The following is a 24,706-nucleotide window of genomic DNA, read 5'->3' as shown; positions in this document are numbered from 1 at the left end:
GAAAAGAAGCATTCAATTCTGGAACCCTGCAAATGCGGATCAGCTAACGAGAAAAGTTTGCTGAGACCTTTGGAGTAGGGAGGAGGCAGTCCTGTCTGGTGTGTATGGAGATTAAAGGGGTTTTAAGGCGTTCTGGAGGGACTCATAGATCTGAGGTTAGCAGTAAGAGGTGTTTGGGGAAAATGGGAGCAGCCCTGTAATAAGGAATGCTGCCATGGTTCAGCCAGCTGCAGCTGTGGCAGTTTTGGGACAAGTGACAGAAAGAATCATCAGCTTGATAGCTGATGCTGTAGAGCTTTGAAGCTCCAGCAGCTGAGGTAGGGCGGAGTCTTGCTTGATAAAAGTGATGACCCAGCACTGTGACAAGCTTACCTTTGGGTTCTTGCCTTCCTTGGCTAACAAAGCCCGAAGTCTCTCTTGTGAAGGTGGTGCAATGAAGATGATATATGGTTTCAAATCTGAATTCCGGAGGGTCTTCAAGGACTGTAACAAGGATATTTGGGCTGTTGAAATTATTGCTATCATTGAACTACTTCTCAATAATATAGATTGCTACATATAGGTGTCTATAAATATTTCCAAGCATTTCATCATAAATAATTCATAGTATCTTCATTCACTGTAAATGTATTTAAATATAAATTCACATATATTACGTTAGCCTAGTGTTCTAGATACTGAAATACAGGTAAAAAACATTGAAGGGATTACAGCTGTGTGATAATAAATCACATGCATTATAAAATCACAGTACAAGCCATTTTTGAGGAATTAGAATCCAGGCAGTTGCCTTTCTAGGTGAAGATAGTAAAAAGCAAAACCAGAGAGAAAAACTTCCCATATAGAAGCCAAACATATCCACGAGAACGCAGACGGTATGCATTAAGAGCTATGGACTCACACTGTCCTGTCTCTGCATTTCTAATGTGCATTCTCAAACAGAAGTGCTCCAACAACCCATTATATACATGCCCTTTCCTAAATGAAGAAACATTAATATGCTAAACTACTTGAAGCCTTGTGGTAATATTTGTTAATCTAAAGAAAGAATTCTGAAAGAAATAAAAGTTTCCTTACATTAAATGTTAATGGTTGAAATAGCACAAACCTCTGCCTCTGCTCTCTAGAAACCCCAAGCCAAACAAGCAAAGAAACAAAAAGAAGAATTGCTTTTTTAGCAAGCCATTTTAGAGTCCATTTCTGTCTGTGTACACTGACTCAATGCACCCTTGATTTTGTGGTTTGAATTGCCATCAGCAACAGACCCAGCACATTGATCAAAGTTCTATGTTAGCAAAAGGTTTCCACAGCAAATGCCATTTTTCAAACCTCAAATCTCATCAAGCATCTTTTAAAATAGGACTCTATTGGTTAGTAATTTTGTCTGGCTTACTCTGTCAAAGAGGTGACTCCAAGTTCTATTACTCAGACAACACCGAGCCTTCACTGTGACACTTGTGAGCCCTTGAAACAATGGCCTTTCAAACCTAAGAACAACTTTGAAATTCTCTATTTTTTCTCAGATCAGAAACGGTATTTTCTGAAGACGTTTTAAGTATGGTCAGTACAAGAGTTAACTGTATTTTAAGTTCCTAAAATATATTCATGTTCAAAGTGAGAGAGATTCAGCTACACATGAGTAGAAAATCACACGAGGACTTAAGTAATCTGTGTCATGCTTGAAGCAAACAGTTTTCAATAGATTACTTTACGAAATACGCCCTCCAAGTCTAACACCCTAAAAGACCCAATTCCAGTTGTACCTGTGTGCGAAGACTTAGGAGACATATCTTGCCAGAGTTGATTACTTGTCGCACAGAGTCTGTGCTGGTTCCATACAGATTTTTCTCAAATTCACCATGTTCAATGAACTTGCCAGCTGCTATGTCTGCTTCAAACGCTTGCCGAGAAACAAAGTGGTAATCTCTCCCAGCTACTTCATGGTCTCGCCGATTCCGAGTTGTATCTAAGCAGACAAATTCAGATAAAATAATAAACACAGTGGGTGGGAGGGATGATCAGTGGTTAAGATCATGTACTGGTCTCTCTAGAAGATCTGACTTCATGTCCTACCACTCAGCAAGGAGCCTACACCTGCCGGTAACTCCAGCTCCAGGGTATGTGGAACAATCTTCACGGGCAAGTGCACTAAAATGCTCCCCAACATACATATAAATAAAAATAAAATAAATCCTTAGTAATAAATGTAATAATAGTAATAAATATAGATCAGTGTGGAGAAGAGGGATAATCAACCCAGTAAGACTTTTTATTTTATAACACAAATTATGAAATAATGAATTGAGGAAATGTTAAGGACCTGTGTTCATTACTGTTCTTATGAAATCATGAAAAAAAAATGTCTATAGTGTTTTTTTTTAAATGATCACTGCCTTGCTTTTTTTTTTTAAAGATTTATTTATTTTTATTTATATGAGTACACTGTCACTGTCTTCAGACACACCAGAAGAGTGCATCGGATCCCATTACAGATGGTTGTGAGCCACCATGTGGTTGCTGGGAATTGAACTCTGGAAGAGCAGTCAGTGCTCTTAACCGCTGAGCCATCTCTCCAGCCCGTCTATAGTGTTTTAATAGTTAACTGTAGTTACCTTGATCCAGTTTGTTTATACCGTAAAACACTGCCAAGTCATCGTTCCTTAAAGTTTATTTCTGTTAGAGTAGGTAAACTTAATATGTAATCTTAAAGCTCTTTTCAGAAATTAGTTCTAAATTTCTATCTTCAATATCAGTTTAAAAAAATCAGGAATTGTTTTTCCTTTGTAATAGGGAAAGGAGCCTAAAATATAATTTACTTAGAAAATCCCTTAGTGCCATATACTTAGGAAAAATTTAAATTCCTCAAGAACTGCCTTTAATAAAAATTTGCCAACAAGTTTGGCTAAACAAATTTCCTTTTGTTGACACTGACAACACTGTGCCAATAAAATGAACATTTTCCTGTGTAGTTAAGACTCTGAGAAAGCACAGGAAAATGGGAGTGTGTCCAAACTTACGCGGAACGGCAGATGCAAAGCGGTCTTTTTCCTTGTTCATTAGTCTCTGGCGTAGTTCATTCTGGCCACAGTTCTGTGGACCGATCAAGATGATAGGTCTTTTCCTATTTGCTGGCTGGTGGTAAAGTGACATTTCCTCATACGTTAAGATCTCTTCATTGTCATAATCTTTGGAAAAAAAGAAAGAGTTAAGATTTTCAGATACAATTAATGTCATGTCATGAAGATGTACTTTTACATAAAATAGTGAAGTTTTGCTGGTATTGTGTGTTTTTGTGGTAGGAGCTTGCTCTGTAGCCAGGCTAGCCTCAAACTTGTAGTGATCCTCCTGTCTCAGCTCCCAAGTACTGGGATTACAGGTATTTAAGCCATCATGCCTAATTTAAAAATAACTAGTTTGTAGAGAATACTGTAACACAGGAGACTGCCAGAGGATACACTTATGAAAATGTGTCATTTTCATAAAGACCCCAGCTAAGAGTTATTTTTAGGATCAGATATAATGGAGAGCAAGTATGCATGTGCTCACAGTGGTTATACATGAGAGCCTGCTAGAGCGCTTGGCTGGATTTCTGTAACTTAAAAATAAGTCACACTTGTGATATCCACCCTTTAATCCAAGGAGTAGAGTAACAAAAGTTAACTAAAGCCCAAGATACAGATGAAGCCAAAGCCATCCAATCTGAGCAAGTGCAAGCAATTGGTAGTCTGGCATGTCCTAGGAAGAGGCACCAGTCAGTTCCATGACGGAGGGTAACCTTTTAGTCTTGCTAAGTGCCCAGCCTAGAGTAGGAGCTCAGGCTGTATTTGTTTAAATTTTAACTCAACTGTTCGATTACCTATAACAATTTAAGCAGATACTTGAATATCTATTTTGAATCTATTAGTCTGCAACTTCAAGAAATTTACTGTGAGGTGAGAGCACAGTTTATTGCCATGGAGCACAGCTGGTACTTTAAGCAACATAGACAATTGCCTCCATTCTCAAAGCCATTTTCTTTCTTCTGAGCGTCTTCAAACATGTACAGTCACACTGGTAGCATTCTGATTTCCTCACTTACTCATCCCGCGTCTGGGGGCTTCAGCTCTGGCAAGTATTCTACAGTATAGGAGCTTTCAGAGTTGCCTTGATCAATTTGAGTTTGTTTCAAGAAATGAAGCAAGAGGTGCTAGGTTGTGGCTCAGTAGTGCAACACTTGCCTCTCATGCATGAAGCCCTGGATTCATTTCTCAGCACACAGAGAGATTGGGAGTGGACACAGAAAGAAAACAAGGAAACCAGGGCTCATCTCCAGACTTAGTTCTGCATTGTACTAGTAAGTGAAGATATATTAATCACAGCTTTAGCCAGTAAGATTAAAAACTAACTGATCTTCTTAGTTACATAACATGCCAGGCATAAAGAATGCTTGCCTTAGAAAGCAATCATTAAAGCTGATTCAATTTAGATTCAATAGTATACAGAATATCTAATATACATATGGAGCTATATAGAGAAACCCCATCTTAAAAAACAAAAAGAATATATAATAATAAAATATTCTTTATTAGTTTAATTTATGCTGCATATAAATGCAGAGAGAATATTTTGTCTATTTTATGAATGCATCACCTGTTACTTAAAAAGCCTGTGGCTTAGGCAGGAAGGTCAAGACATCCAGGAGGCAGAGAGAATTCTGGGATAGTGCCAGGTATAGGAGATTCACTCAGGAAGATGTGACAAGACAGATATGTGCTACCTAAGTGCAGGTAACTAGCCATGTGGCAGAATGGAGATTAGAATAAATGGGTTATTTTAAATTATACCTAGTCAAAGAAGAGCCTAACTCTATGGCCAAGGTATTGGTAAATATATTTTGAGTCTGAGTTTTATTTCTGGGAGCATGAGGATGGGAGGAAGAACCAGGACTAACTTTTACACATAAATGCTTCACATTTCTAAGAAATATGCCTTGCAGACTTTTAAACAGTAGTGCTTCTGACTTTAATCTGGCTTTTCTAATGTGTACCAAAGCAGAACTAAGAAATTCAAATGCAATGAAGATCAATCAAGAAGGCAATGCACCCAGAAAGTAAGACTGAACTTAAAAAGCGGTAAGTGGTGCTGATACCCACTAGACTGTAAGTGCATCAGTCAGGGCAACAGCTGTCAGCCAGGTGCAGCAGACTGCTGCCCCAAGGACATAAGCCCAGAGATGTTAGGACTTTAAAACTTTTTAATCTTAGCAGTCTGTCAATATAAAATAAATATTCCTGTGTGCTGGTCTCAGCCAGTAAGTAATATGCTTTGTAGAATGACCTGCTTCTCTGACTTAAGATACTATAGACAAATTATTCATTTTACCTCAAACACGTGTGTGTGTGTGTGTGTAAAAATTGTTAGCTGAAATACCCAACAGCAGGGAGATAGAACCTGAAGGAAACTCCAGTAGTTGGATGGGGCCACCTACCCATTAAAAATTTAACCCAGAATTGTCCCTGTCTAAAGGAAATGCAGGGACAAAAATGGAGCAGAGGCTGAAGAAAAGGCCATCCAGAGATGGCCCAATGTACAATCCATTCCATTTGCAGACACCAAATCCTGACACTACTTACTGCCGATACCAAGATGTGCTCGCACACAGGAGCCTGGTATGGCTGTCCTCTGAGCGGCTCTGCCAGCAACTAAGACTGATGCAGACACTCACAGCCAACCAATGGACTGAGCCCAGGGACCCCAATGGAAGAGTATAGGGGAAGGGCTGAAGGAGCTGAAGGGGATGGCAACCACATAAGAAGAACAACAGTATCAACAACCCAGGCCCCTCAGAGCTCCCAGGGACTAAACTACCCACCAAAGAGGATACATGGACTGGTCCATGGCTCCTGCTACATATGTAGCAGAGGACTGCCTCATCTGGCATCAGTGGGAGAGGAGGCACTTGGCTTGATGCCCCAGAGAAGGGAGATAAGGCTGGAATGGGAGCACCCTCTTAGAGGCAAAGGGGAGGGAGGTGGAGTGGGGTAAGGTTGTGGAAGGGAGACTGGGAAGAGGGATAACATTTGAAATATAAACAAAATGATTAATAAATAAAAAAATTGTTAGAGGCAAGTAATAATTTTGCAAACAACTTGAATAGAAAAAACTTTACAGGAAACAATATTACAAATGTCATAAATACAACTGCTATTTGTGAGATTAGAACTTACCATCATTTTTATTGGCGTTATATAAAACCTTTTTCCTCTTCTTTTTATTCTTCTTTGCACACCACAGTTTTCCTATTGATCAATCAAAAATAGTTATAAACACTGTATCTGTTACTAAAACAATGGTATTTCAAATTGATTAAAGATTTATTATACTGTTGACAACTATTTTTCAATTTATCATTTTCTATTAATTCCATTGTAGATAGATGTGCAATATTTTCATCTTTTCTTACATCTAAAGATAATGAATTTAGCCTCTTCTCTTACTCCTTTCTTTCCTGACAGTTCCAGTGTGTAAACTCGACACGGTTCCAGATGGAAACGCAAAGACTCTGCTTTTGCTAATACCAAACGTAAGCGCAATAGCAAATGTAAGTGTCTAACCTGATTTCTCTGGCTCCTTATCTTCTTCTATAGTTTGCTTCATGGCTTCCCTTTGCTGCTGAAAGCTTTTGCCTAATAACACAAAAAGAACAAACAGAATGATAAACATTTTTAATCAAAGAGAAAACACTAGTAATTTCACACTGCCTTCCAAACCCTTCTGCTAACACAATAATAATTCAGGCTAAGACACATAGCCTACAAATGCCCCCTTTAAAGAGAAGGTTTAGTTTTAATTATGTGTATGTCTGTGTGGGCTGAGTGCAACATGAATACTGGGAATCAAACTTGGGTCCTTTCAGAAAGCAATATCAAGTCTCAGTCAGTGAGTCACCTTTCTAGTCTAAGACTGAAAAGGTTTGTTTTGACCCTGCTTATCAGTCTAATCATATGTATTATTTATCACTTATTATAAAAAGGTGAACAATAAACTAATATCAGAAAATGTAATAGTTCACCCTTAAAAACATTTTCAATGAGCATTACTATATGGAACTTTGTAGTTCCAAGCGGGGAGACATCATGGTTCTTGTCACTGAGGACTATCACAACTCAAAACACATCAATTCTAGACATTAACTTTCAAAAAGTACACAGGCATTCATCATGTTCTGATTTCAACACACCATTCAAAATACTTACTTGTATTTATTATTCATAAATGTATCATTTCACTTCTACCTTTGTTACCAATGACACAAATAAATAGACAACACATTTTTCCTCAAAGTATTAAGATTTTTTTGTTCTGGTTTGCTTTGTTTGTTTGTTTTGTTTCTTGAGACAGCATCTCACTATGTAGCTCTGGCTGTCCTGGAACTTGCTCTGTAGACCAGGCTGGCCTAGAACTCACAGATACTCACCTGCCTCTGCCTCCTGAGTGCTAGGATTTAAGGCGTGTATCATGACACCTGAGAAATGATGTATTTATTTTTATTTTCTGTGCAATGGTGTTTTGCCTGCATGTGTGTCTGGGTGAGGGTGTCAGATCCCCTGGAACTGAAATTACAGACAGCTGTGAGCTGCCATGTGGGTACTGGGAATTGAACCTGGATCCTCTGGGAGAACAGCGAGTGCTCTTAACCACTGAGCCATCTCTCTAGTCGCTAATGCATTATGATTTTAACGTAAAAGGTTTTTAACATGATCAACCTTCATTTTCTCAGTTCTCTATCTTAAAATAACCTAGGGGAGGAGATGCAACAGATTTTGATTCCAGGCCTCTGCAGTTAAGTGCATGTTCTACCACTGGGCTGGGCCCTCAGTCCTTTAAATGCTTTCAATCTTGTCTCTTACCTGGAACAAGTCCAGCTAGAGGCTGATTATCTTCGTCTCCCTCTCTATAGGCCTGCCACCAATTTGGATCTTCTTGACTGATCACATGAAGTATATCTCCTTTTTGAAAAGACAGCCCTAACTCTCGACATGGAACATAAGGATCATCTGAGGGGTCATAGTCAAAATGAGCTTTCACATGGATCTGAAACATAAAAGGGGTAAAATAAGAGCAAGAATAATAAAATGGTAAAGCAAAATATCCAGCACAAATGTAACTTATGTGTTACATCAGTGCAGAGAAATGAGCTGAAAGGACATTTAGTTAAGCAACGGCACTTTAGGGTAGGATTTTTTAAAGCTTATCTATTGACATCTCTGTAGACTATAAAGAAGTAGAAGTAGTTCAAACTGGGTGACAAATGCTAACAAATTGAGGTACAAAGACAAAGACAAACAGCTAACAAATTGAGGTACAAAGTTGCCTCAAAGGCAAGGTAACCAGAATAGAAGCGGTCTGACCTGTGAAAACAATGATCCTAAGTGAGGTGTCACCAGGTCCCATGTACGCAAGTGTCAGCTTCCCTGGGGCTGTCATAGCCAGTTGATTTCATGACCAGAGTAGTTGTGCCTTAATTGCTTAGTGTTTCTTTAAAAAAATGCATGTAAATAGCATGTTCCACACTGAGAAATGATCTAAATCAGGATGATCACTGGGAAAAAATTCTTACCTTACTTGATCCAAAACTATGCAATATATTTATAGAAAAAAATACGAAGGAATTGGGTGTTTCTAGAAATGAGGAAAATATTTATGTTGGGTGTGGGGTTGACTACAAGGTGGACAGAGGCTAAAGGGGGCATAGGTGGATATTTTAGATGCTAGTCTCATTTTGGTTCTTTGGGTGGTGTTTACAAATATGGTTAAAGATATTGTTCTATTTGAAAGTAGGGTTCTATTCACCTAACTAACTATCTACCTATGGAACCTTCTATTCTTGATGTGAAAATAGACATTAGATTAAAATCTTGAATACTCAGTACCAAAATGAATTTTAAAAAGTAGTGTGGGGCCGGGCGTGGTGGCACACGCCTTTAATCCCAGCACTCGGGAGACAGAGGCAGGCGGATTTCTGAGTTCAAGGCCAGCCTGGTCTACAAAGTGAGTTCCAGGACAGCCAGGGCTATACAGAGAAACCCTGTCTCGAAAAACCAAAAAAAAAAAAAAAAAAAAAAAAAAAAAAAAGTAGTGTGGGATAGCAGGGAATCAAAACATAGTTGGAATGGCGCTTAAAAAGAACACACAAATTATCAACTCGGTATAAGAAAAACAGTATGAGCTAGAACTGCTTTAGAAACTGGGTGAAAATTACTTCCAAAATCTATTTAAATTGTTATCTTTTTGTATGTGTGTGGCCCCAAACCCTGGGAACCAACAAAGTAAAAATTTAAGCTTTACTACAAGTAGTGGAAATTACTTTAACAGGCTTTGTAGGTCTACCAAACTGGGTGATTTGTCAGGCTGATTTTATTAACTCATTGTCTGAAAGCAATACCCAACAATGTTATGCAAAGTATATTGCTGGAGTGCCCGCTACAAATACTTCTTAAAAGGCTGAATTCTTGTTCTTGTTTTTGAGACAGGGTTTCACTTTGTCCTGGAACATCCTATGTAGACCAGGCTGGCTTCAGATTTCAAAGATCTGCCTGTTTCCCCTTCCAAATGCTGGGATTAGAGGTGTGTACCACCACCAAAAGACTGAAATAAAGAAATTATCCAATAAAAAAAAGAATGATAATGTACAGAAAATAAAGGTTAAGAGGCTAGAGACTAAAAAAAAAGGCTGAACCCTGACCACCACCTCAGACTTGCGGCCTCTGCACTGACAGACAGTTAAGTTAGTTGGGTGTTATGTCAGATAGAAAGGTCCTGTGATCGACTGTCCTCTATTACACCAAGGGAACTCAAAAAACAAGCGAGAGATGAACATAACTCTATGATCTCTTCCAAAGGCAAGAAAATTGCTCAAAGATGCTTTTCAATTTATTCTGGCCTACCCAATTCATTTTCCAGCTCTCCTCATTTAAATGGCTGGCAACATGGAGGATTGTTTCATGTAGCAGAGGACATGCTATGTTTATAGGGCAAGCACACGTAGACACATCTGAAATGTATTACACACAGCTGAGCCTTTTATTTCGCAGTAACTTAAGGTAGAAGCCCCACGGCCTCCACAGGACAGGCTACTTCTTTTTACGTTTTCCGCCCTACTAACCCAGGCTGCCCCTAACTCAGTGACTGTTCCATCTCAGCTTCTCAAGTGCTGGGATTAGTTATGAGCCACAGTCCTACCGAGTTGATTCACTCTTACGTTTATAAAAAACCCAAACAAGTGTCAGGCATGGATATGCACACCTTTAATGCCAACACTTGTGAGACCGAGGTCTACAGAGCGAGTTCCAGGATGGTCAATACTACCCTGTCCCCAAAATCCAAAAATAACCAACAGCTGTGATGAATGAATTATTTCAGGACTCTGATTTTGCATTTGCTGAAAACAAGTGACAACATACAACATTAACTGAGAAGCAGCAGTATCAATATAGCATGCTAGTTTTATCTATTAAAGTAACTTTAACAAGCCACCAAGATACCTCAGTGGGTACAGGGGCTTGCTGCCAAACCTGACGACCCAAGTTTGATTTCTGAGACCCACATGGTGGAAGGAGAGAACTGACTCCCTGATGACCACGTAGATGCTGTAGTGCATATGCACACCTTAAAAAAATAAATGTGTAACTGTAAAAGAAATAACTTTTATTATAACTGCATGAGCAGCAGACAAGAAAAGCTGATAAAATATACCTCAACCTCTGACACTCATTCTCAAAAGACAAAAATCATTTACTGAGGAAGGATGGATTATCAGGAGCATTTAGAAGACAGCATGTTCCAACCCTCTTCAGTTGTGTCTTCTCAGTGTGCAGAGCCTCTTTTCACACTTGAGCCTTATTTACAGGACAGACACATGGAAAGGCATAGCAAGCACAGAGAAATGACTAAATTCAGAGGCCAAGTCTGTTTCCTCATGTTTCTTCCTACAAAGAATTCTAAACAGAAAAAAAGGTTGCAAACTCAACACCGACCACAATATGTTCTGGAAAAAAAATAACAGAAAACAGAAAGAGCTAAATAAAACAACACACCTGTGGTGAAAGACAAAGAAAAATGAAACTGGTCTTTTTCAAATAGCTAAAATTTTAAAGAACTAAAAATAATAGATGTAGAGGTGGCTATGACCAAAGCAGAATGCTATACATGTATGAAAATGTTATGATAAAACCATGATTTGATATGATAACTAAACAAAAATAATGATAAAAAATAACAAATATATAAAGATCAGGCTTCTATGTCAATTTAGGAACTTAAAACCTCATTTCTAATTGCTTATGATGTAATGAATATGCTACACCATTTATGGTTTTAGTATATGCAGAGACAGAGGCTTACCATTGATATTGTTAGAATATTTTCAACCTTCTGGACCAAATACTGATAAGGGGCTATTCCCATTCTTTCCCAATTCTCCATCTAAGGAGCCACTGAAAATTTTCTGTTTCTATGGGCTTACCTATTTTGGATACTGTATATAAATAAACCAGTAAAAGGCTTGTGATTGCCATAAGTTTTTCAAGCTTATCTATTTTGTAGCATATACTCACACCTCAGCCCTTTTCAATCAAGTAAGATTTCAGTATACAGACAGATAAACTATGTTGTATTTTCAAGTTATTGCTGGTGGCTGTTGCTATTTTTAAGTTGTTTTTATATTTTGGGTCTTATAAATAATACATGCCTGAATATTCATGTATGATTGTTCTATTATATTTACCAGGAATTGCTAGGTTGTACAGTAATCAAATCTATCATTTAATAGAGCTGTGTTAAATACTTAACATACAGAAATACACCAGAGTAATGACTTACACATATTTGTTAAAGTACTCTTCTCTATGTGACTGAGCAAAACTTAATTATAACTGAAGACAAACAACACTGTTAATAGTAAGTCTGAAGTTGAACTATGTTGTATATTTTACTTTTAAAAAGTTCAGAGTTTACTACATTTTAAAAGTTGTTTTTATACTTATTCAAATACAATTACATGATTTCTGTTTTTACTTGAACAAACTATATTCAGTGAAGTTTCTGATACAGAAAATTAGATATAAGTCAAAGAAGAATAAACAATTTTAAAATAAGTAATTTTAAAATTACTTACTACAGTTTCTTTGGCAGGAGGGGGCTTGATCTGTTGACTAGGAATCAGAACAAATGTCAAAGTACCATGCATATCAGACTGTAACAGAAAGGTTAAAATACTTTAAAAATCTTATGATCAACACACTTTAAACAGAAAGATGGCAGAATTCCCTCAGTCCTATAGGAAAACATTTCCCATCCCTAGCTACTTTCATTATTTAGTCTTCCTGTCCACTGTTTACTGTATCGAGTTGTGCAGCTAGATTCATAATTCCTGCCCAGTACAGCACTAGCTGTATTCAGACATATCCAGCCTAGACAGCACTCTTCATAACGTTTATACAAAATACAAACAGTGCTTAATGCAAGACAGTACCAATCAAATGGACCATAAGTGACCATCAATGGCATTTTGCTCTACAGAGCTATGAGCAGAGATTTGGTGGAAAGAGGGATATGGATATTTTCTAGCTTTTACAATAGATATCAGCAGGCAGGAGACATACTACTGTAACACCTCATGTTAAATAATTAAGAATATGCACATGGGTTTGTAGAGGGGAGTACTGGCTGGTGCCATGGGAGGAGAATCACCAAAAAGGTCAGTCTGGGCTATATTATGTGTTTTATTTCAGACCTTGCCTTCAAAAAGGAAAAAGAAAAATCATACGTTGTGTTGTATACAATATGATTAAACATCATTTTCAAGACAATGAGGCTAAGCATGGTGGCACATGCTTTTAATTCCAGCACTTAGGAGACATGGACAGGTATATCTCTGAATTTCAGACCAGCCTAGTCTACATAGTGAGTTCCTGGCCAGCTAGGACTTCATAATGAGACCTCAAAACAAACAATCAAAAACCAACAAAAGACTATTCATCAGTTAAGAGCACTTGTGGCCCTTGCAGAGGATCTCGGTTTGATTCCTAGCACTCATATTTTGGCTCACAACCATATATATATCTCCAGCTTTAAAGGAATCCAATGTCTTTTCCCTACTTTCTCAGATACCAGTCATGTATGTGGAGCACATACATGCAGGTAAAACACTCATAAGGCATAAAATAAGTAAATCTTAGAAAATTATTTTTAAGAAGGTAATTAAAAGTGAGTACCTAATTATACCAGTACTGTCCAGCAGAATTTGCTCAACAGAGATGTGTAGTGGCTATCTCAGACAACAGTCATTAAGTACATAATCAATCTTGTTCAACTATAGCTAGTGCGAATAAGAAACTGAGTTTTAATTTAATTCACCAGGAATGTACAAGGTGTACAGGCATACATAGAAACAAATCTTTAAAAAAATAGTAAAAGTAAAAATAAAACTTATAATAAAACTCAAAGTAAATAAAAATAATCCTAAAACTAAATATATAATAACAAAAATTGATAAATTCTGTAAAAGTTAGGCTAAAAACTACCTTATACTCATCAGTTATTTTTAAAAATATTCTCTAATGATCTAAGTTTAATAACAAAACAAGCTTTTAAATGAATCAAATCTTCTACAGTCTGAACGTACCAACAAGTCAAAAACCTCATTGACATCCTTGCCCCGGATTTCAATGCCGTTGATCTCCAGAACTTCGTCTCCTTCGTGCAGGAGGCCACTCTTCTCTGCAGCGCCTCCTTTCACTATCCGGCTTATGATGACAGAATCCATTTCATTACGAACTGTGGCACCCTAAAAACACCCAATATCTAATTTAAACATAAAAATGCAATTTTTTGTTAAGCATTTCATTTTTAAATTTTATTCTTTTAAATCTAGTAAGACTAGTTCTTAGTTTAGTTTATCTTAAGAAAAAAAATTTCCTCACATTGCTAAAGTAACAACTGTAATTGTAACATGAAAGCTAAGTATTCCCCACCCAACATTTCTGTTTCAGAGATACTTTATTCATTAGAATCCTGAAGTACACAGACTTCTGAAGCATATAAAAACAGAAAAAAATATACACTGTGTTTAAAGACATAAATTCAACTTTTTTTCTGCTGCATTCTATTCCAACAGCTAGAAAACATTAGTTTTACACAGTGCCTAACTATAAAGAATTTCTTAAAATTTCAAAATATAATTATGGGATAAATAGCTATATGGCTAACTATGCAAATGTTAAACACAGCTACAGCCAAATGTATTAAATACTAATATTTATTATACAAATTGGAAGAACAGTGGGAAAGTGTATACTCAAAAGCTAGAACAGTAAAATAAGATAAAACCTATTTTGTAGGGCTCAGTGGTTACAGCAGTTCCTACAAGGGACACAGATTTTTGTTCCCAACACCCACACTGGACAGCTTACAAACCCCTGTAACTCAAGCCAGGGGATCTAACTCGCTTTCATCCTCGGCAGGCACCTGCATGCATGTGGCACATATAAATACACTCAGACACATACACATAATGAATAAACAAACCTTTTTTAAAAAACTAATCTTCTTAAGTATTTAATATTATCATGACCTTTCCTTTTATTCTCTAAGATGGAACCAGTTACATAAAGTACTTATGCATTCTTTTTAAAAATTATTTTTATTACTCTATTACTTAGTATGTGTGACTGCACATGTGTGTGCTGGAAGTCTTCAATCTCTCTCCATCTCATATTTGTAGCAAAGTCACTTAACCTGGAACTGACTGATCTGGCTAGGCTGGTGGCTAGCCTGCAAACTCCAGAGAAGTCTTCCTGTCAGTGACAGAGCTGGGATTACAGAAATATGTCAGCATTCCTGGCTTTTCATATAGGTGCTGGGGTACAACCTCTTGATCCTCATGTTTGTGTGCCAAGAATGTTTCAATTAAACTATGTATCTAGCTCCCAAAGACCAGATTTTCTAACTTGTTTTCTCTTCTTGATTCTCAGTAACTATTTCATAAGTTATTATTTTAAGTTATGAGAAAAGGTAATGAAATTAGTTTTTCATCCTAATAAGGGTTTTGAGCAAGAGCATATTACAATTGTAACAAATTGCTGTAACAATTGTAACAACTCACAAAGAGAAAACTCTCCAGGAACATAATGGGATCTTCAACTGTACACCATATGAGGTCTTTGCATAGAAAACAATCTTAGATCAGACATGAGAACACTTACCAATGGAATATCCCGAGCCTTTTCTATCCGAACTATTTTTACAGTTTCTCCCCCGTAATGGCCGATACTTTCATAGACTCTCTCATCTGTAATGGGCTCTAGCTGCATTTCCTGCTCAGCAACCTTATCATGGGCCAGTAAAAGTGCCTGTTTCAAAGAAACCCACCGTATGAAAAGAAGACCACAACTTATTTCTGTATGGTTTGCTCATGCACATAGTATTACAATCAAGTCTGTAAGGGCCTAAAACATGACAAATATGTAAGGGACTTTTGCCCAGTTTTTAAAAATAAGCTATTTAAAACCATACTTTGTACAGTTTTACATATGGAATGTATAACCCAGCAATAATGACTCTGCTTTCTGCATGACTAGGTCTCTTCCAAGTCATGCATTTTATGATTTAAAAAAACAAATACTGGAAACAAACAACATTCTGTCCTTTTTCTACCTGAATATGTGGAGCATTCAACAAAGCAGTTAGTTCTTGTCCTTCCTTCTGATGGACTGGCTTTAAGACAGTTTGTACCTAAAGAAATAAAAAAAATTTTTTTTCCTGGTTCATAGGAATTAGCAGTAGTATCTATGCAGGAGAATATTTTTAAATGAGAATAAAATGGCAAAAAAACACTCAGCGTAAAGGAAAACACTAAAGAAACATGAAGAAAAAATCTTTTCCCAGAGATCTTTAAAAAGAACATTCCTTTTTTTTTTTTTAAAGCATACTTCAAATATCATGGTATTTACAACTACAAATAAACTGTTTCACTTTTGAAAGTTCCTTCTAACACAGTATAAAATCCACTATAATAATTACATGACAGGTATATGCCCCACTCAGTAGTTATTATGTTACTTTAGAGATTTAAATCCTATGTTTCAAATACTATTAAAAATCTGAGATGAAAATTTAAAGTTATAGATTCACAAGATAAATGTAGTAATGTTGGACAATGTTTTCTTAGGATAAACTCCCACAGTTATGATACATTTTTCAGGCCCCTGTGTCTTTCTTTCCTCATGGGCAGGCTAGTGTCCATTGTGTAAAGCGCTTCAAAGGCTGACCAGATGACTTCAATCTGAGTCTGCACTTGTACCCAATGATTAAAACAGGAATTCTATATTCTTTATGGTTATTTTATTAGCAGTTCTCCAATTAAAACTTTAGGACGACAAAATGAGGACCAATTTTGACCACAACAAGCATACCAAAGCAATGATAAAGGCTGAAGAGATGGGCCCATAGTTTAGAGCTCTTGCTGTTCTTATAAAAAGATTGAAGTTTGATTCCCAGAGCCATAGCAGACAGATCACAATCACCTGTAACTCCAAATCTAGTGGAGCTGATGCCTTCTGGTTTCTGTAAGTGCATGCATGCACATGTGCATGCACACACACACACACACACACTGAGCAGAGGAAATCAGATGCTGCCATGGTTTGAATGTGAAATGTCCCCATAGGCTCGTGTTGCAACATCTGAGCCTCCAGGTGGTGCTGTTAGTTTTGTGAGGCCTGACTGGAGGAAGTGGGCTGCTGATGGCTTATATGTGTGCATGTGCCATGGGTTATAACTTCCAGCAACTCTATGTTTCCTAATTGCGAAAGCAATGTAGCCTCCTGCCCCACATTCCTTCTGCCACAATGAGCTGTCCCAATGCCATGCCTTCACAGCCAGAATAAGCTATGTCTTCCCCAAATCTGTGAGCCCAAACAAATCATCCCCATTCAAGTTGCTTCTTATCAGGTATTTTGTCACACTGACAAGAAAAATAACTAATGCAGACACAAAAGAGTAGATATTGCCTATTTATTTGACATGTTCAATCATGGCAAATTAGTAAACAGAAACCAGGTTTGCAAATGACAAAAGGGGCTCAAGAAGAGGTGGTTACTCTCTTCAGGACTATAAGTGAGCTTTGTGGGTGGAGGATATTTTAGTAACTTGACAGTGGGTGGTAAATTTCATAGGTGCATACACAGATATTTACATTGAGCCAATAACAAAACACCCATTTTTAGTAATTGCAAACTATATCTCAATAAAGCTGGACACACTCTACGTATATAACTTTTTCTCAGTATCCCCTGGAATTAGTTACAGGAACTCTTGTTTCATACCCAAAGCTAAGGTCACTTAAGTCTCTTCTACAAAAGGGCAGAGTATTTGCATATAATTAACATACCTTTCCATCCATATACTTTAAAATTTTTCCTACCTATACCTAACGTGTAATAGTTGTACTGTATTTTTTAGGGAATAACAAGGGGGAAAGTCTGTTCAGTAGAGATTTAGATTCTTTTAGCAAACTAGGCTGAATCTGAGGCTATAAAGTGCAATGATACCGAAGGACAATTATACATCATTTTGTTTGTTTTTGTACCAGCCAGGGACTGAATCCAGAGCCTTAAAATGCTAGGCAAGAAGTCAAGGGGGCTGGAGAGACAGCTCAGCGGTTAAGAGCACTGACTGCTCTTCCAGAGGTCCTGAGTTCAATTCCCAGCAACCACATGGTGGCTCATGACCATCTGTAATGAGGTCTGATGCCCTCTTCTGGTATGTCTGAAGCGAGCAATGGTGATGTACTCATATGCATAAAATAAATAAATCTTTAAAAAAAGAAGTCAGATACCAAACTCCATCGTTATCCCTGGGGGAATATCTCTTACACCTTTTACCAAAATGAAATCATATTGTTCAAATTGGTTTATGAAAGTATTATATAACTTTTGATTTGTGATTTTCAACTGTAAAACAGAAATATGACCATTGTAATCGTCATCGTCTGTGTCTCAGTCATCTATAGGATCAAGTCTAAGCTCCTTAGCATTAAATATCACCTGATTCTTTCCTCTTTCCCAGCCCTGGCATTATTCACGCCCACAGGGTTCACTACTAAACCACTGCTCTGCACATATGACATATGTCCCCCTCAATCACTGTGCTCATGCTACTACAGTCTCCCCCCACCCCACCCCCCCCACACATCAAATTTAAAAAAGTATCAAATTGCCGGGCGTGGTGCCGCACGTCTTTAATCCCAGCACTTGGGAGGCAGAGGCAGGCGAATTTCTGAGTTCGAGGCCAGCCTCGTCTACAGAGTGAGTTCCAGGACAGCCAGGGCTAGCTATACAGAGAAACCCTATCTCGAAAAAAAAAAAAAAGTATCAAATTCTATTTCTTGACATGTTGGTTTATATTTTACTTCAATGTTTTTAGATAAGCAAAAGTTTATTTAATGAAATTCAAGTTATAAACCTTTTCTTTAAAAAATATTTTAATAACCACAAAAATTGCTTGTTTATGTCTTCGATCATCAAAGATTTAATCTGAATCTTAATATTTTGAAGTTTTCTAAGGTTTTATTCTCATCTTTTGTAGTAAATGTTTGAGAATTTGTTCACATTATTTTGGCAGTACTAGGAATGGAATCCTAGTACTATGTGCCATCCTCAGTCCTTAACTGATACATGTAAGTATTTAATTTTTAATATATTTATTTCCTCTGTGTGTGTTAAATCATATGTGGGTACATACATGCCATAGCATGCATGTGACCAGAGGACAAATTTCAGGAGTTGAGTCTTTCAACTGTGTTTGTTTCAGAGATCAAATTCAGGATATCAGGCTTGGTGGAAAGTGTCTTTTATGTCCTTAGCCATTTCACTAGCACTTAACTTACATTTTCAGCTATAAAAACAAGAAACACTTCTTAATGTTTCACTAAATTTGTTAAGATTTCTCACTTATGTTGATTCCCATTTAAAAGTGGCATGAGTAGAGACTGGAAGATGGCCCAGTGTTAACAGCACTGTTGCTCTTGGAGAGGACTGTGCTTTGGTTCCCAGCACCCATGCTGGGCAGCTCATAACCACGTTACTCTAGCTGCAGGGACTAATTCTCTTTTCTGACCTCTACAAGTATCTGCAAGCATGTATGCATGCACACACAAATTCACATAAATAAATAAAAATAAAAAAATAAATCTTAAAGGTACAATTAAAAAGTATGAGATAATTTCTTTTATGTATGTACATATGTATGTACTTTTGGTTCCTGAAACATAGTTTTATGAGACATGATCCCAGGCTAGTCTGAAATAAGTCCATTCTTGGCTTTGGTTTCCCTTTTGGTCCTCCTGCTTTCACCTCCTGAGTGCTGAGATTGCAGGTGTCTATCATTACTCCCAGAAAAATTCTGCTTTTATTTATTTTACTATTTTTGTGGTGCCAAGGATTTTATCCACGGGGTTACAGTGCTACACAAATGCACAAATGCGTTACCAATAAGCTACATCCTCAGCCAAAGTTATTCTAAATAAAACTGCCTGGTGGTAGTGCACACCTTTCATCTTAGTACTAGGGAAGCAGAGGTAAGCAGATCTCTGAGTTCAAGGCCAACCTGGTCAAAGTAATGCTATTTCAATCTCTGTTCCTCCCCCCCACAAACAAACAATATATCTTAAAGAGATATATTTATAATCTCTGATTATTAGAGATCATTTTACATGAGCTTATAATGCATAATGGTTAACTTAATAAAACCATACTAGATGCATTAAGATCATTGGTTACTATACAAACTTATTTTATATATAAAATTAACTTCATAATCAGTGCACTAGCTAGATCATAAAAATTTTCAGAACATATACATGAAGCATTTTTTCCCAATTCTCATTACAGTGTATTAGCAGGTGACCACTACCAATGACCTCAGACAATCATCACATCAGTGTTTGCAACAGTCCACTTTTATGACTAATAACTACTTTGAAGATGTCAACAAGATGTTAAGACACATACCTCTTGTACAAGGTCTTGTACATTGGCGATAAGAGGAAACGGAGGGCTGGCCTTGTTCATGTGCACTGTGACAGCATTGTGTATCTTGAATGCATTCTGAAAATCTCTGTTTTGTACAAGCTGTAAAAGCAGTGAAATATCCTCCTGGCTCTGAGAATCAACCAAAGTGTGTTGGATATGTTTAAGTGAAGAGAACAAGTCTTCAACTTCTAGTAAGAGAAGAAAAGTTATCCCAAAATTAACTGTTTTGGTCTAAATTTGATATATTTTAAGATAAAATATCTTGAACCACCAAAAAAAGTTTTTTAGGGAAAAAAGTTCACATATTTTTTTAAGTGTTATTTTACCAACATTTCATACAACTCTTAAAGCTATAAAACAGAATAACTTGCATTTTAAAAAAGCATTTTTATTAGACAAATATATTCTTACTATAAAAACAAACGAGGGAATTCAAAATTAAAGAATATCAATAAGCCCATTATCTAGAAACATTTCCTCCCCTTAGCATCTTTTTTCATCAACAGTACATTTTAATTGCTTTTTCAACATCTCTATTGTTAAAAGAACATTATAAGTAATGGGTCCACCATATTTTACATGACTAATGCACATATGATAATAATCATTAAAGTTCAACACTTAGGATGGTTCCATTTTAACTATCACAAAACTAATGAATGTGTGTATCTCCTAAAATGTTCCCGGCCTGTGTGTGTTTTATGCCTATCAGGATGCATACACAGCATGTACATTGTTTCCGGAAATGATTAGGCCCAAATGATTAAGAACCATTAGTAGTTTCTCCCCTGTTCCCCAACATGTTGTGTGTGTGAGGGCTACACAGAAACTTTGTCTCAAAAACACTAAACAAAACAAAGGGATATGTAATTTAAGACTCTGCCAAATTAATAACTTTAAAGTATCTTTTGAGCAATACAGGAAAGCATTTAAGTAACTTAAAAGAAAATTTATGAAATTTACAAAGCAGTTAAGATAATGGTTCACAATGTTAAGAGAATAACAGATACTCCCCAAAGAGGAGGGAGTCTTATTAAAAATGTTAATAACTGCTAAAAGAGGCTCAGAGGAGTAGTTTGGGAAATAAGAAAAGTGAGGCCTTGGGCCTCACAGCTGACTGAAACCAATAAGCAACCTCTAGAAGGGAACTGTTTCTCAGAGTCTCTTCAACTCCAGGGAGAAGGAAGTTATTTTAAGATCAAAACATTGATGGAAGATTTCTTCTGTACACCAAAGCTACTTAACATGACATACTAATATATCTTTAAAAAATATTTATATTTTCATCTATTTGTTATCATTACTGGTATTACTTTGTTGAGGTTTGGTGTGTTCCTATGCATGCTAAATACTGGCCCCCAAGGTATGGTTGCCCCAGGGATGAGGAAATCCTCAAGTATACCAAGTGATGCTATGTAATCTTGCTTCTTAATTTAAAACTATTGGTTTAATAAAGATGCCTACAGTCCTTAGCTGGGCAGAAGAGAGGTAGGTGGAGCTTCAGTTTCTGGGCTTGGGGTCTAGGTAGGACCACCAAGAGAAGAGAGAGAAGGTGGAGAGAGGAAGATGCCATGGGGTAAGGGATCATGAGAACTGGGCATGAGGGTTGTCCAGCTGGAGTAAGAGTGGCCCAGGCAGGACATGGCAGGTCCTATCTTGGGGTTATTTACAGGGAAGGAGACAAAATAGCCATAGAGGATTGTTATCTGCCCAGCTCTAGGCTTATTATAAATATAAAAGTTTTATGTCTTTTATCTGGGAACTGAACAATCAAAGGTGGGGTAGAAACCCCCAATTAATATTAAATATTTACAATATTACTTCGCATTATGTAGCTTTTCTGAGTTTTAAAAAGGCCCATCTAACTGTACAGTGACACTGATAATTTTTGTAATTTACTACTAGTTACTCATTAGAATAAATTCCTAGCGTAAGATTACTGATTGCAGAAGTATTTAAAAGACTTTGTACACATTGACAAACTGCCTCCCGGATTTATAGCAACTTATACTGCAACAAGCAATGACTGTGAGTGCCTGCTTTGAAACATAGCAACAAGCAATGACTGTGAGTGCCTGCTTTGAAACATAGCAACAAGCAATGACTGTGAGTGCCTGCTTTGAAACATAGCAACAAGCAATGACTGTGAGTGCCTGCTTTGAAACATAGCAACAAGCAATGACTGTGAGTGCCTGCTTTGAAACATATCAAATTATGGAGCACTGACCTATTATTCTCTGGTGAACATATTTTTACAAGACATGATCATTTGTATCTTTTTCTATTAGTTTATCCTTAATAACTGGAATTGATATTCCTGCAGTCTTAAGTAGAACATACTGTTTTGCTATGTTAGAACAATAGCTTTTAATCAAAAGTTATCTATAAAAATAACTAAAGAGGAGGGTAGGGAGATGGCCCATAGTACAAACTGTTTGCTGTACAAGCTTGAGGACCAGCATTTTAGTCACCAGCATCCATCACTTATCTGGCCCCGTGGAGTAGAGACAGGGGTACCCAGGCCACGGTGTTGACTTGGCAACCTCTGGGTTGCCAGGACCCCACTTCATTAAATTGAAGTGCAGAGAAATTGAAGAAGACATTGGATGTCAACCTCTGGCTTCAACACATCACACACACACATATGTACAAGCAAACATATGAACACACATTTATACCCTTCCCCAAAAAAATTGCTAAAGAAAATTTTAAAAGTTGTGTGTTTGGTGACATATACTCTGGGGACAGAAGGCAGGTAGATTTCTGAGTTCAAGACTAGCCTGGTCTACAGAGTGTGTTTCAGAATATCTGGAGCTATATAATAAGAGACTTTGTCTAAAAAACAAACAAATAAGATACAGGAAAAGAAATTTTGTAATTACTTAAAGAGAGATGGTGGTTTTCAAATTTGAAGAAATTAGTAGGCTTTGTCTGTTGATAAGAATTGGAAATAAGAAACATAGGTTCCAAAGAAAGGTCTTATCTGGCCACTCTGTCCATAGTAATTCTAAGGCCACGTGACAATTTAAGACTCAGAGCGGGGAAAATCATTCTGGAGCTGCCTTTCACTCGGAGGGACTTGAGAACATGGTAAGACCATAGGTATAGGCAGCCCCAGAGAAGAAGAAGAATACACCTGAAATTTAGACGAGGCTTGTGATATGGGACTATGCACATTAAAGAAGGTAAGTAGCTGCGGGAGAGATGGCTTTGGGGGTAAGAGTACAGGCTGTTTTTCCAGGACTTGGGTTCAATTCCAGCTCATAACTATCTCCAAGTATAGTTCCAGAGAATCAGATGCCTTGCTAGCCTCCGAGGGAACAAGGCACATATGTAGTATGCAAACATACATGAAGGTAAAATACCTACACGTAATAAAATAAATTTAAAAAATTAAATTAGTGAGAAAACTATACTTGCCTATAAATTTCAACTAGGTTTAAGACCAATTTAAACCTAGTTCTAAATAGCATTATTTATACCCATACAGAAGTCTATCAAGACCTATTCATTCTGGTTTTTCTTTAGCAAAAGCTTTTCATCAAAACTCCAAATGTATTGTGTGAATCAATTTAACCATACTAAAGGGAGACCACTTGCACTGAAGCTCAGCCTTATTACTTAGGTATTACCAACCATTATTGAAGCACACGAATAGTTGGCTGGATTACATATAGTTATTGCCCTTCCTGAATAGTATGATACAATATTTATTTTATCTGTATTTAATTTAATTATCATTAAAATCTTGAGAAATGTTCCTCTCTTTGTGTCTGTTTACTTATATATTTTTTAAAACAGGGTTTCTTACAGCCCAGGCTAGCCTTGAACCCACTAAGTAACTGAGGAAAACTTTGGTCTTGATCCTTTTACCACTATTTTCCCAAAGGCTGGGAGGAGTGCAGAACCAAGCTTAGTCTTTTGGAAAGGATGGGGATTGTACACAGGGCTTCATACATGCTAGACAAGCAATCTACCAACCGAGCTTTAGCCTCAGACCTTGAGAAACGTTTCCAAATTAAATGAAGACCAACAAGAACAAATACCTAAAAGTCATGTCAAATGACTTTTATACAGGTGCAGAAAAATGATAAAGTGGTTACACTAAAATCACGAATAAATGACATCAGGATGAGAGTCCATTTCATTTTCTTTTTGCCACATCAGGGGTGGGGGTGTGGGGGGCTGGGGTCCAGGGCTTGACTGTCTGTATGGTATTATCTATCTGTTTTAGTAGCTCAAAGGCTACTTTGAGCTGTGGTTTCTGCCCAATACAGTAGTATGTAATTTTTTTTTGCCTGGGGTTTAGAGGAATGCATACACTATGGCTGTATCACTATCTATCCTTATGAGACAGAATACTCGCCTTCCAACTCACCCTCCAAATGCTACTTTTACAATATTGCTGCATTTTATTTGTTATTTTAGACAAGAACCTTATTTTCTCAGAGTATTTCAATTAAAGTCATAATAGTAGGTAGAATATGTGGGAAGTTAAGCAAAGTAAGCCAGAACTGCAATTTTGTGAACAACAAAACCTTCCTGGGAAATGTAAAGGATTTCTGACAGCAGTGCACTGCTCTGAGCAACAAAGACATACAGCAGAATCTACAGGTATGAATTAAAAGATAAACCCC

At 37.1% G+C, this 24,706-nt stretch overlaps 1 protein-coding gene across 2 annotated transcripts in view; it reads right to left on the bottom strand.

The window, feature by feature from the left end:
• Pals1 (protein associated with LIN7 1, MAGUK p55 family member) overlaps positions 1–24,706 on the bottom strand; it is an 83,874-nt gene that overhangs the window by 7,542 nt on the left and 51,626 nt on the right. For both annotated transcript variants that reach the window (XM_021179063.3, XM_021179061.2), the window contains exons 4-14: positions 20,049–20,257; positions 15,694–15,771; positions 15,243–15,389; positions 13,664–13,825; positions 12,155–12,232; positions 7,890–8,073; positions 6,594–6,665; positions 6,207–6,278; positions 3,018–3,185; positions 1,764–1,966; positions 373–483 (exon numbers count right to left, since the gene is read on the bottom strand). In XM_021179063.3, the coding sequence (XP_021034722.1) occupies positions 373–483; positions 1,764–1,966; positions 3,018–3,185; positions 6,207–6,278; positions 6,594–6,665; positions 7,890–8,073; positions 12,155–12,232; positions 13,664–13,825; positions 15,243–15,389; positions 15,694–15,771; positions 20,049–20,257 (1,484 nt within the window). The remainder of the gene's footprint in view (positions 1–372; positions 484–1,763; positions 1,967–3,017; positions 3,186–6,206; positions 6,279–6,593; positions 6,666–7,889; positions 8,074–12,154; positions 12,233–13,663; positions 13,826–15,242; positions 15,390–15,693; positions 15,772–20,048; positions 20,258–24,706) is intronic.

The sequence above is a fragment of the Mus caroli genome, unplaced genomic scaffold (assembly GCF_978045245.1).
Source record: "Mus caroli unplaced genomic scaffold, Mus_caroli_1 scaffold_14, whole genome shotgun sequence".
NCBI classification, from domain to species: domain Eukaryota; kingdom Metazoa; phylum Chordata; class Mammalia; order Rodentia; family Muridae; genus Mus; species Mus caroli.
The sequence above is the reverse complement of the archived record's forward strand: the minus strand, read 5'-3'. Positions and strand labels throughout refer to the sequence as shown.